The following is a 13,805-nucleotide window of genomic DNA, read 5'->3' on the forward strand; positions in this document are numbered from 1 at the left end:
GAAGGGTTGTGGGAATGGTAAGCGCAGGAATTTGTGGGCCAACCTGCAAAAACTGCCCGACCCCCAACCAACCACATCATGATCCTCCTGGCTCCTCCCCAGAAGCCTAACAGCAAAAATAACATCTACTGCATGCTTATAAACTGCAGATCAGCCACTAAACATGCAGTGGATCTAGCTGAAGCCATCCTAATCCATGACATTCACATTGCATTCATAACCAAAGCATGGCTAAATGACTCCTCCTAACCTATCTTTGAACTACTAGTCCCCCCTGGTTTCTCGATCATCAAGAAAGACAGGGAAAATAGTACTGGGGTGGCATTGCTTTATCCACAAGGCAAACATCCACATGACAGAAACAAACATCTATTCCTACCCCTTATTGAACATATCAACTCAGCTTAAATGTAAGAACGAAAAACAAGAAAACTACGAAACTTAATCTCAACGATTTATTTATTTATTTATTTAAGAAGCTTATAAAGAGCACGGCTACCCCCGTCGGGGTGTCCCGGCGCTGAGAGTACAAGTTAATCACAGGAGGGGGTTACCAGGTTCAAACCATCCAAACCTGAAGCTACAGAGGCTCGCCTGATCAGAGTTTGGTGAACAGACAGGTTTTTAATTTGCGTCGAAAGACTTGCTCTGACTCAGTGAATCTAAGGTCCAAAGGAAGGCTATTCCAGTACTTGGCTGCCGTCACGCCGAACGTTCTGCCGCCACTCCGGGTGAGCCTAAATCTGGGTTGCGAATACTAAGCCCTCCTCTCACCTTGCAGATCCTCTTACGGCCTCCCTGACTAAATGCCTCAACCACGCCCTTGCCCCTCTATGGGCCAAAATAATAAACAGCTCTCTGATTAATGGGTCGATGCCTGACTGCCTCAAACTAGGACAAGTTACTCCCCTGCTGAAGATTCCAGGTGCAGACCCGGTAGGCCAAAACACCTTCATGCCCATCTACAACCTCCCTTTCCTAGTCAAAATACCTGAAAAATGCTTTCTTTTCCAACTCGCCCAACACATTGATGCCAATACTCTTCTTGACTCACTCCAATCAGGTTTTAGAAAAGGATGTAGCACAGAAAGAGGCCTACTGAACATAGCAGGTGACATTCACAAGTCACTGGACTCTTGACAGTTGCTGCCTAGACCTATCAGCAGCCTTCGACATGGTCAATCACAAACTGCTTCTAGAACACTTCAAAATTGGATCGAAATAGATGGCCTGGTCCTGAAATGGTTCACCTGCAATCTCCATAACCATTTTTGGTTTAATTAGTGTGTTTACCTCCAGTCCGTGGTTACCCTAGGAGTGTGCCTTTGTTGTATAGTGTACAGATTGATTTGAAGCAAAAAGAACATCAGAATGCATAAGGCTTCTCCTTTGTTCATTCCGGTCTTTTTTGGGGCTCCCTCCCAGATCATCGAGGGAGTCAGACTCTAGCTGTTCCCAAAAATGCCACTGTTTCTTCCCTATCTGGAGCAGCAACGTATTACGGGTTGGGAGTCACCCACTGCTAATTTTGTTGTGTGTAATTCTTTGCCTCCCCCTAGACCTCTTTTTGACATCGTGATCCCTTACCTACCTCTAGTGGCTCCACACACTTCCCCATCATCCTCTGTTTTAAAAATGTAACCCTCTTTGCTGTCCCGCTCTAGCCTTTTCTACCCTACTGTACTCTCCATGGGCCTCCATAAGCGTCCGCCACTCGCCTCTATCTGCATTCTCCTGTTTGTCCTTGCCTCACTGTATTCTAAATTCTACAGTTTTTTGCCTCATGATCTGAAAATTCACACCCTTTGTTAATTACCCTCTCGCGCCCTCTGATCATCTACACATGCATGCATTTTTTTCTTTGCAATTAGGGTGTTGGATATCTAGTGAATTCTCTGGTGAAGTTTTTTTTGTTCACGTTCTTTGTAAGGGATGTTTCTGCACCATTAGTTAGTGCACCTTTTTACTTGGAAGAGCATTGTTCTATAAAAATGCAAAACCTAAAAAGCTAACCTATTTCATCCTTCTCCCCACTCCCTCCCTGAGCTGTGTAACTTGCTCTTTGCACTTCTCACTTGTGCATGTTTTAATAAAGTAAGTGAACTCAACTGAGAAATACACCATTGGCTTTAATTGTAGGTCAAGATGAATTTACTGCAAGGCATTAGGGTAGGGACTGATTCAGACACCCGTTTCATGGTGCTCACAGGATATTAGAATGGTTGAACCTTCCTAAAGTGTTTCAGTTGAGCACATATGTAAAATTCTCTCTCATCCTCGATGCAACATGACAAGCTCTGTTTTCGCTTCTTGGATAGCCAGGATCAGTCTTTTTTAGGTCGAAGCCTACCAGATAGCACAGCTGTTTGGTTGCGAAAAAAAACTTGTGGGCATTCTATATGCTTCCCTGGCAATGCATTCCACCCATGGCTTTTCCATTGGCCTTGTGGTTTGTAACTTACATTTTATGGCTTTCTATTTGCTGGCTTTGTTTTAGGCTGTCCTCGTGATTTTAGTGAGGTGTGTGCTACAGACACTGGGCAGGCTTCACTGATAACCTCTCCGTCCACTAAAATGCCAATCTTTTCTCTTTGCTCAATTGGGCACTTGCCAGCATTTTGTCAGTGATGTGACTGCAGTGTACACACCTGTTCTCCATATGTTCATACTTTCTGTAGGTTTGCACCTGCAAGTCCTTCTCTTTGGACACCCAGTTTTGTGGGTTTTCTACTTGAGAAAATAATTTACGGAACTGAATTGAGGGGATCCGTTTGAGCACAGCATGGACCTTATTGGAAGTTCTACTTAGAAGATTAGTCAATTTTATGGGAGCAGTAATCCACAGGACTGCGTTTGTGGTGGCATATAGTAAACACCAAACTCTCTTCCCGCGTACCTCCATCCTCTACATGGGTTGCTTTTGCGATGAGTGGGCTTCCATGGGGATAGCGCGTTGATTTTTGGGTGAATTGAAGAATACGTTGTTGCCAAAATAGCCAGAATAGTGATGGGAGACCTGGGAATTTGCAACTAGACTTTCTGGCAATGTGATGCTCATATTGGTTCTGAACATGCGATATAGATCTTTACAACTAAAGTTGTGTACATGCCTTGCGTAGTCCTTTCCAGAGTAGAAGAGTTCGCTGTGAGGGTATTGGGCAGCCAGCTGTTCTGCAACACACAAATCTATCGCTTCAAGGCTCAAAAAGCTTGGCTTTGCGTCAACTTATAAAAAACAGGCATTTCCTGTTGATGTTTAAAATAGAGCTAATTTAGTCATGTCCTTTCAAAAACAAAAATGTCTAAACGAGCTGGATTTTGAAACTAGCAACGTCAGTGACATCAAGAGACTGATTTCTTATGCGACTAATTCTTGTTGTCTCTGATCTGATGAGCAGGTTAGTGCTGCATAGTGTAGGAAAATCTTTCTAGTTACACAGCGTTACTTACCACATTTCACTCCAGAAATATTTTACAGTATGCTTGCCTTTACCCCTAAATTGGAATAGCCCCATAATGTGGTCTGGCTTGACAGTGCAGCTGTCGTCAGACAATTATGTGAACATCACTAGAAAGGGGCTTTGGCTCCGCCCACATGTTTTGATTGGGCAGAAGTTGTGTACTTCCACAACATAAAATTGCCTGCCCTCCACAGAGCTGTGATCAGTTTGTTTATTTTGCCAGCTGGCTGAGCTTGAAGGTTCAGCTGCACACACGCAGATGACACCCAGCTAGCGGTCACGATCAGCGGGGACTCTGGGGTGGATGCCCCAAGATTCAGAGAAGGACTTAGGGCGGTGGCTGGTTGGATGACGTCCAACTGTCTCCAACTAAACGCCAAAAAAACGGAGGTGATGGTCTTTGGGAAGCGGACGGACCTATGGGGAGATACTTGGTGGCCTCCTGAGTTGGGGCCGACCCCCACTCCGGTTGCGGAGATCAAAAATCTTGGTGTTTGGCTGGACCCTTCCCTCAACTTTGTTGGCCACACCAAAAGGACGGCGGCGTGCTGCTTTGGCATCTTGCGCAATCTGCGACCTGCCCTTAAATATTTTGATGCCGCAACTCGTCAACTGGTGGTACAAGCAACGGTTTTGGCTCGGCTGGACTATGCCAGCTCCCTTTTTATAGGGTTAAACCAGGCCGAGCTAACCCGACTTCAAAGAGTGCAGAACGCAGCGGCCAGAGCAATCGTAGGTCTTCCTAGGTTCTGCTCGGCCGGTCCAACTTTGCGAGCCTTGCATTGGTTACCCGTTAGGCAGCGGATCCACTTTAAAGTACTGTGCATTTCTTTCAAGATTCTGAAGGGCCTATCGCCTCCCTTACTGCGCCAATTTTTGTGCCCTTATATCCCGGGCCGCACTTTGCGCTCGCTGGACCAAGAATTAGCGGTAGCCCCTCGGTTCAAACTCAGTCGGGCGGGGGGTCGCTCTTTTAGGGTGCGGGCAGCCGCACTTTGGAACGCTCTCCCCTTGAAACTCCGGACCCTTGGCGACTTGCTTTCTTTCCGTAAGGCCGCTAAAACTCATCTATTTTCTGAGCTATGTTAAAACCTCAACTCCCCCATTTTTAATAATATTTTCTGTTTTTCTGTTGTTGTGTTCGCCACCTTGTCGGTGCGCCGGGACGCTCCTTCGCTGGAGCAGCCGTGCGCAATACAAATAGCACTAACATAACATAACATAACATATGACACTGTAATGCTGTAAAAGTGCCTTAGATAAATGTGTCTTCCTCTGGCAGCAGCACAAATGGGAGGTGGGCAGTCATTAACCTACATGGATTTTTATATTTAGGTCCGAGTTGACAGTGTAACTGTCACCTGACATGTTAACCTGCACCAATATTATTCCCCAGTTCTTTGTTTTCACACAAATGCATATTCATTTCCATGCTATCTACTCATAATGCTTCACATTATCACCATACACCATTCTTTTAAAGCCAGACCTATTGGCATTGTCAGTGCTTCTTTTGAATTAGTATACATCATTCACAGCCTCACACCGAATATATTTCTCGTGTTCAAATCCTTCTCACCTTTACTGTGTATTCTGATCACCTTCTCTCTCTACTCTTCACAGCATTTCACTCTTTTACCAAACACCTATCGTTGACTCCTCTCATCATTCACTCTTTTCTGTCTCTCCCAATCTTTTATCTTTTTACAGCGGCGGATCCTCTGCTAAGGCAGAGGAGCCTCCACTAAGGCAGAGGAGTGTCACCCCACTGCTCTCTGAGCGGTATAAAAAAAGATAAAGAAAATTATAATAACACAATGTTAACATTTTATTTTTCTATACTGAGCCAGTTTTGGGGCGGGCAGGGCTTTCGTCACAGCCAGAAGGAGAAGTGGTTGGTGCACTTAAGTGCTCATGGCAGTTTGACCTGCACACTTAGCATGTTCTCCACCCGGCTGTATTGCACATCCTGGGTGGAGAATATGCACAGACTCCAATCCCAGTCTGGGCGGCGAACCTGGCCGCTCACACCAATCACTGCGCTGCTGTCTTGCCTGTGACATCAGAGATGTGATTGGCTTGGGGAGTCTGTGTACTTCCATGAGTCGAACACGTAGGAGAGGCTGCGGCCGTACAGAAGTCAGTGGTTTTTTTTTTAATCATCCCGCCTCCCCCACCGCCCCTGTTCTGTAGCGGCCGCCAGTGCCTGTTATCTTTTGTCGCTCCTCTTCACCCTCTATTCTGTAGTATCCAGCTTCTCACTAATCTCACCCTCCCTATTACTATGCTCTGTTCTTCACAACCCAAACCTACTGCTTCACAACTGTGTGATTCGGGTTTTTCAATATTTTCCTGTATATGTGACCTACACTGGGTCAGTGACTCTTTTCAGAATAAACCAAGATGTACGACAGTGGGGCTTTGAAAGGGTTTGTAACGGGTATAAACCTTACTCAGAAACACCATGTGTGTTGCCTTGTGAGCAGACCACAATGCTGTTTAAAGATATGCATGTACCACGGTGTGGCGCTACGGGGGCCGATTTTCTGCACTTGGCTTGGGGCTGCCCTGAGATACATTGCTTCTGGACTAGGGTAGTGGAGTTGGTGAAAAGGGGTATGGAACTCGGGGTACAGCCATCCCCGCTACATTGTCTACTCGGACATGCCACAAATCCCAAGAAACGCATATTGGAGTATAAATTGCTACAGCTCCTCTTGGTCCTGGCCAAGTGCAGGGTCACGATAACATGGATGGGGGAAGGGCTCCACCTCCCTGGATGACTGGATAAGGGATGTCTGTGGGTGGTCACTGGCCGAGGAGGTCCATATGAAAGCTAGCAGGAGGGATGAGAAGCTGGAACAGGACCTCAGGTCCTGGAGGGAGTTATGCCACGCTTTTTTAAACCCTGATGTGCACTTGAGTGGTCAGCATGCATCCGACATTGGTGGATGTTCGGCTGTGGAGGAAGCCTGTTGGTGAGCTGATGTCATTATCATGAGCTTAGTGCTGTCGGTTGAATGGTATAATGGTCGGGAACTTTATGCCATATTGTGATCTTGCACCACGACGTAGACCTCACCAAGCTGTAGACTTCACACTGATAATCTCTGCCTCTGTTGGTTTCATTGACTATGTTAAAATATAAATAAAGATTATTACAAAAAAAAGATATGCATGTTGCAGGAGGGAGGAATGCGATTGACAGGGTGTTAAATACAAATTGACATACTATTCTCTAAAATTAAAATTTCTCTTGTGTACAAACTGATAGAGTTTAAAGGCAAATAAAGTATGTTGAGTTGTAGGCCAAACAAAAATTACTTCTATATGGCCATGAGATTGTTTGGTTTACTAGCCAGAAATTGGATACTCATTAGAATTAAATTCTTAAGATGGGAAAGTGGTGTTAGATGACACCTGCAGAATTTCAGTAATGCATTGAGCAAACGTTCAAAAGTAGTTATCCAATTCCATTGATGTATCCCAAAAAGCATTGCTTGCGACAAGTAGCACACTTCTTTTGTAATTCCACCTCAATGTAGTCCATGCACAAGGTTAAGAAGTTTGAGCCTATTAATCAGAAAGAAGTAATATGCTTAATAGCCAACAGTGATTTAGAGGCGCCGGTGACTAAATGAGTCTCTGCTACACAAAGAATGAACTGATATTAAAATTCATATTATGTCTAATATCATCCATTATCAGACACTAGACACGACCTGCTTCTTTAGCTCACTTGTTTGTGCTATTTTTCACGCTTGCTTTTTCTATCACTGTTTTCCATCTTTCTCTTCCTTTCCCTGTCCTGTGTTTCACTCTCTCTTGTCGGGGTGACGGTCTGATGAGGAAAAATAAGTGCTGCCCCCCTCTCCAGGAGAGCTGGTGCGACCCACCTACAACCACCGGATCAAATTAAGCACTTCCACTAGGGATTTTAGATGTAGGGGTCTCAGTTTCATTCTTAATTTCCTTCTGTGGTCCAGGAGGAGTCATCTTGGAATTACATAACATTTGTTAAATCAGTTAAGGTCCTTTCTATTTCTCAAGAAGTTTCATAATGTTAGTTGACCCCAACTTCCTCATCTATGCCCAATATGTAGCTAACTCTTTCGGATATGCTTATGGTGCGTTATTCATTAGCACAAGAATTCCATTTGGTAGCATCCATTATCATTCTACCATTTGGACTGCCCCCTGTTATGCTTGTGTATGAACACGTAGTTTCACACGTGCCACATTATTTCACAGTTCACACCTGGTGTAAAGTTGTAATACTATGATAATGTGCAGATTAATTCTGGTCTGTGCAATTTATGCATTTTGTAAGGTGTGTATATATAAGGGCAAAATATTCTGTAACTGTATAGAGGTACACTTATTTATCTGCTTTCAGCATTTGTGGATTCTAGATTTTGCTTATGGCATGCTTATCTAAGGCTATATTTTGTGCATTATGAAATCCTTCTTTTGAAATAAATGTTTTCCTTTAGATATTTTTCATGTTTTGTCCTTTTTCTCATACACACTCGCTGTGAAAATCGAAAATATTGATGCACCTCATTCACAATTAATGCTGAGCTTTGATCTGGATCATTTAATTAGATTTCATTTGCAGAGTGCTGATAATGCATTGGGAATATTTGTGAATATTCACAACGCTGTGACTGTGTGGGTGGTTAGCGCACTGGCATTACATTTCCCTGACTGCCTGTTCACCTCTCTGTTGAAAATGCCTACTCATGCATCTTGCAGGAAATATCAAATGAACACATGTCTTGGAAAGTAGCATGCTTGTAGATGACGCCTCTGCATTGGGAACTTAATATCCTGAGTCAGTGGCGAATATGTCAGGTGGGAATTCTGCCTTGTACAGATTTTGCTTATATGCAAAAAAAGCGTTTCATACCCAGTTACATCGTAAATTTGGATAAGTCTCAAACTGCTGTGAAAGGAGAATGCTGGGTAGCAAATGTGTGTGTTAGTTTTCCATGGTTTAGATTTTTAAGATTTTAAAGTCTCACTTTGAAGTTTACAAGGTTGTTTTTGCTTTATAAATGTAGTTAAAAGCACGACGGTCCGAGTGCAATTCTAAAGCGACTCACGCCAGGAACGACTACCTCCTGACGCTCGCAGCGGCGAACGCGCACCAAGACCGCTACTACCAAACAGACCTGGTCAACATAATGAAGGTAAGTTCACTCCCATGTTATATCTTTTAACTTGTATTTACATTTTTATTTGAATTCTATTTTAAATGTTTGGTTGTGTTTTGTCTTGACTATTACCATGAACCTAGTACTGACACTACACCATGCCACCAAGAATTGGTGTTGTTAGAGATATGTATTGCACTTTATTGCATTAAGAGTGGCTTCAATGTCTCCATTATACCCACACCTCTTCCTCCTGATCATTGTTCTCACTTTTGGATGACCCTTATAACTTTGTTTTATAGTTGCTGCATCTTGATTGCATTTTGTAAACTTGCTAGGAACATTCAATATATATGACCTCAATTTCATGTTGCATAGTTATTGACGAGGGGGTGCAGACTAGTTTTCCAAGATACTTTTGACATGGCGGCAGCTTTAAGTCTGTGCTTTATCTGTTTTGTTCTGCGATTGTGAAAGCATGCCTTCCTTTGTGCAGACCCCTTAATTACCAGTGTATGGGAACATGGCCAACTCGTGGGAGGACTGGAAAATGTGTTAAAGCTATAGCTCGCTGATGCAGACTCACATGCCTGCACTTTCTGTGCACGCATGTTTTGTCTTTACTTGTTCTTTCTTAATCAGTTTAAGTTTTTCATTGAATTGTGCTGCTGTCTGGGTTTCTTGGTGACACCACATGGGTGATTGTTTTCCATATCTGCAAGTCTTCAATTTCACTGTTTTTGCGCCCCATTATATAGTTCTGGGCTTTTTTTTTACATGACAAAGTCTCTGGAAAGATATTAATCTGCCACGTCTGATATTTAAAGTGTCTTCAAAGACTTCACAGTACAACACTTTCACATAAGTTCACGAGAGAGGGAATCAAGTTACGAATTAATAGAATAATTGTATAATTTTTTTTTATTTCAAATCGTTTTTATTGAAGCAAAAAACAAAGGAAAAGACAGTACAAAAAATCTTACAATACACAAATGAGCTCAATGATGATGTTTAGGGACAATACACAAATCTTAAAAGGAAAATCACATAATGCTTGCAAAGTCGACATGCGGGTACATACATAATACATAGATGCATCAAATAGAGTTAGCAAAAGGTACAAATACACGATATTTTGAGCCACCGAGCATAAGGCCTGGCCTTGGAATGGGCAGTAATCGAAATGTATGTCAGCAAACATTATCTCACGGTGGGTCAAAGTGGAAGGAAGACATGTCCAGCGACTTCCAAATTTTCTTTTTGGACGGGCGCCATGTTGCCGTTTGTAGCGCCAGGTTATCAGCGCAGAATAATTGTATAATTGACACAGTAGATCTTCTGTTTTGGTCTCTGGGGGAGAGAATAATCTTTTTGGGTATGATGATTTCAGAAGGATGGTCTTTCAACTAGTGAGTCACTCTTTGCACCCACATTCCAAAAGTCTTTGTAGCGGGTTTGTTGTGTCTGGCAAATGAATAGTCGAAGATTATCTGCTGTTTGGGATTCATTCAATTGCGATCTCAGTGATAAACTATTCAGTTTTGTTCTGTCTTCTGTAACAATCTTAACTGTTCTCTAAACAATTTAAGTTCAAGTGCCAAGCTGCTTCTGCCTGGGCATGCGACCATGTCTACTATTGCCAATACCACCAAGGTCCATTCACCAACTTTACTAACATAATAGTTATGTTGACATACTAGTTTTTCCATGTTCTCACTGATAATCTCGCGAATCCTGCCCATTTTGAAGAATGTTTCACTAACTTTTAATAAAGAAATCCTAACGTTTTACCACTTACACTGTCACTTAAAATAATAACGGGAAGCGTGATTTATTGCTAAACCACTTCCCCACTCATAATATGTCCTTCCTCATTTAAAAGGGACAGTGAATGTCTGCTTTCTTTTTTGTTTGCCTTTTTAGACAACCATTCTGGGTTTTATTTCCGTTTTAATCTTTCATAGATTTGCTTCTGTGTAAAAAAGGGGGTGAGTGCATTTATGCGAAGGATATCTGTTGGTTTCATTATCTAAACAACAGGGATAGAATGGTGTCTGAATTCAAGGAGCATGTACTTTACATTATTATGGCCTCTCTGTGTTACACAGGTGAAGTTATAAGACCTACCATTTTTTCCCCAACGTACACTCTGGCGTGACTCTCAATGTAATTGCTAGTCCTATGCAAGATTTGTGGCTTTATTTTCTATAACATCGGGGTTAAGGCTTCACATGACGCCTATCCTGGTGAACCTGTAGTGTTGGTGAGGCTGTAAAATGGGCCATCAGTTAAGAAGTGGAAAAAAACTATAACATACATTAAAGAAAAAAACCCTGTTAAGTAAATTCCTGCTTGTGTTTTTTAAGTTCTAGCTCTAGTGAAAATACATTTGTCAGAATTGGGCTCCTTATTGGTTTCTATTGGCCTGGCTGGCTGGCTGCTGTTCTCTCTCCCTCTGCCTGCTTGTTTGTGTCTGTCTGCTCAGGATGGACAGGACCATTACAGAACCCAAATCTGCTCTTTAATACCAACTTTTAATTGTCTTGTTTGCAGATACAGGTTATCAGCCATGTTGAACAACTCAGCAGAAAAATACAATATATTCTAAAATTCTATGAAGGATATATGTATATAGCAAACAAGTTGTAGCAATCTTTGTGTTGTACCGCAGAAGAGGTTGATTGAAGTCTAAGAAGTACAAAAACAGCTGAAGGCTTTGCATGTCAGATAGTGGTGTACATGGTGATCTAGAAGAGTCTGTCTGGGCCTCTGCCGTAAAGGCTGTGGGTTTCAAAATCCTGGATGGATCAGGAAAACCATAGCCGTCCTGAATAGCCAAAGATGGTCTTGTCAACAAAATTAGGCCTTCGCAGAGGCCATGTTGCGGTCTCCAGCTGTAGCATCTTTTGCAAGAGCACCACTAAATGCCAAAACTTGCTGAGAGCCGTAGTTCTACAAAATCATGAATCCTGTGTGCAACTAGCAGGGTGTTAAAGAAGGATCGATGTTGACATCTTAGTAAATTCTCGACCATAATATAGAAATTAGGAGTATTATTTGACGAAGAAGTTTTCCTATAAAAGTGAGCGCCGGGAGTGAATGCTTTACCTAGGATTACTACAAGGTCTCTTTGTATCACGGTCATCCAATAATTAGAAACCTGCAAAAATCAGCCTTGACCACTGCAGTTGAATAGGAAAGGTGAATATTTAAAAGAAGTCTTTCGCTGTAGGAACTAGAGCCTTCTGTTGTCTAATAAAGATTGCATGCAAAATTCCTTTAATTTAGGAGAAAACCTCAATTGATATCCTTGGGTCAGGCTCCCTGCGTACCAGCTCTGTTCCTTGAACTTGTCCACATTCAGGGACTCACTGCCTCAGGAGAGGTTTGAAAAGGCCTTGCATCTTGAAAAACGTTTTCCATGAAAAGAAGACATTGTTGCTTAGTGAGACTGACTTGTAACGTGCAAGATGTAGAAGGGGACTGGTTATCTACCTGGATAGTTTAATCTCAGTAGTGGCGGCACATTTTGTGTAAGAATTTCTACAGGAGTAGTTGTTGATACTTAGTGAAACTCCTTGCATTTCCCACAGTGTAACTCACATTTCGGCGATAACATTTGTGTCTTGTTACTTTGTTTGCCTTGATGGGCATCTCAGCATAGTGACAGCACCGCTGTCTTCCATTCACTTTGGTACAGTTTACAACACTTGTAACCATTCTCAGTAGAGTAATGGTCCAGTTAAAAAAGGTTTTAAAAACATTTTTGCACTGGAATTTCTGGCCATCACTGAGGCGGGGGTACTGTCCTCCTCCTGCCCCAGTAGTGGCGGAAGTCACTGCATTTTGAATTTTCTGCTATGATAGCTGAGGTTTTTCTACAAAAGTGTCTAACATGAGAGGAGCAACTTTAGAAGTGAAACCCCTGGTAAACAAGCATTTACAATGCAACAGTTTCACCTTTGAAAAAGTTAGAGCTATTGGCATTGTAAGTGACAAAATTTGTATTTGTGTTGGTTTTGAAAACAGATAAATAAATGGCATTGTCATTTACATTGCCAATAGCTTAATCTCTCGCAAATGTAAGACCTATTGTACCCTACGGACGAGCTCAGCAGACAGCAATTACTACCACACACACACACCCAGAGCCAGCCACACACACCCAGAGCCAGCCACACACACCCAGAGCCACACACACACACACCCAGAGCCACACACACACACACACCCAGAGCCACACACACACACACACACACACACCCAGAGCCACACACACACACACACCCAGAGCCACACACACACACACCCAGAGACACACACACACCCAGAGCCACACACACACACACACACACACACCCAGAGCCACACACACACACACACACACCCAGAGCCACACACACACCCAGAGCCACACACACACACACACACACACCCAGAGCCACACACACACACACAGAGCCAGACACACACACTCGCTCTCCCCGCGCCTAACAAAACAAGCCCCCACCGCTTTGTGGCACTCTACACTCTCTCTCTTGTATCAACCGGTGGTGCACTTTGGCCATAGAGCCTACTGTTCAGTGAACCAAATAACTACCTTCTGTGGGCCCAGGCCCAGTAACACATTGTCCACTGAGGCAAACACGTCTCTAACCCCTCATTCGGGAAGGAAACCACGAATACAACTGCAGTGTTACAAAAGTCCCATCACTGACTCTCTGATAACCACAAAAGCCTCCCCAAAAATAATGTGTGCTGGGACTGGGCTGCGCAGCAAGGCCCTCGGCCCTCCAGCGCTCCGCGGACCCCGGCAGAGGCGCCCTGGCCTGGAATGAATGTAACCAACCGGCCCCAGCACCGCGTGTGTGTCTGAGTAGCTGCCGCTCTCCAGGTCGCCCGGCTCCGGGGCCTTGGTATGAAGGAGGCCCGGCCGACCCTGCTTTTACTGTTATCTTGGCCTCTGCAGCGGGCGCGGTTCAACAGCAGGAACCGCTCGGGGTGAGCAGCTGCTTCACACCAGCCCAGCTGTGACAGGAAGGAGCAGAGGGGAACCGCAGGAGAGAGAGAGAGACCTGTGAGCGAGCCCTGCCTCGGGTCTGTCCGGTGTGTTTGGTTCATACTATACAACACCGGGTGTGAGGTGCTGAAGGGTGCGTGCAGTGCCTGTTGATTTAACATTACTCAG

General features: G+C 43.7%; 1 protein-coding gene across 4 annotated transcripts in view; it reads left to right on the forward strand.

Moving 5' to 3' along the window:
• FCHSD2 (FCH and double SH3 domains 2) overlaps positions 1 to 13,805 on the forward strand; it is a 514,252-nt gene that overhangs the window by 314,993 nt on the left and 185,454 nt on the right. For all 4 annotated transcript variants that reach the window (XM_086933852.1, XM_086933851.1, XM_086933853.1 and 1 more), the window contains exon 8: positions 8,525 to 8,653. In XM_086933852.1, coding sequence (XP_086789978.1) covers positions 8,525 to 8,653 — 129 coding nt within the window. The remainder of the gene's footprint in view (positions 1 to 8,524; positions 8,654 to 13,805) is intronic.

Source organism: Lissotriton vulgaris, chromosome 8 (genome assembly GCF_964263255.1).
Source record: "Lissotriton vulgaris chromosome 8, aLisVul1.2, whole genome shotgun sequence".
NCBI lineage: Eukaryota > Metazoa > Chordata > Amphibia > Caudata > Salamandridae > Lissotriton > Lissotriton vulgaris.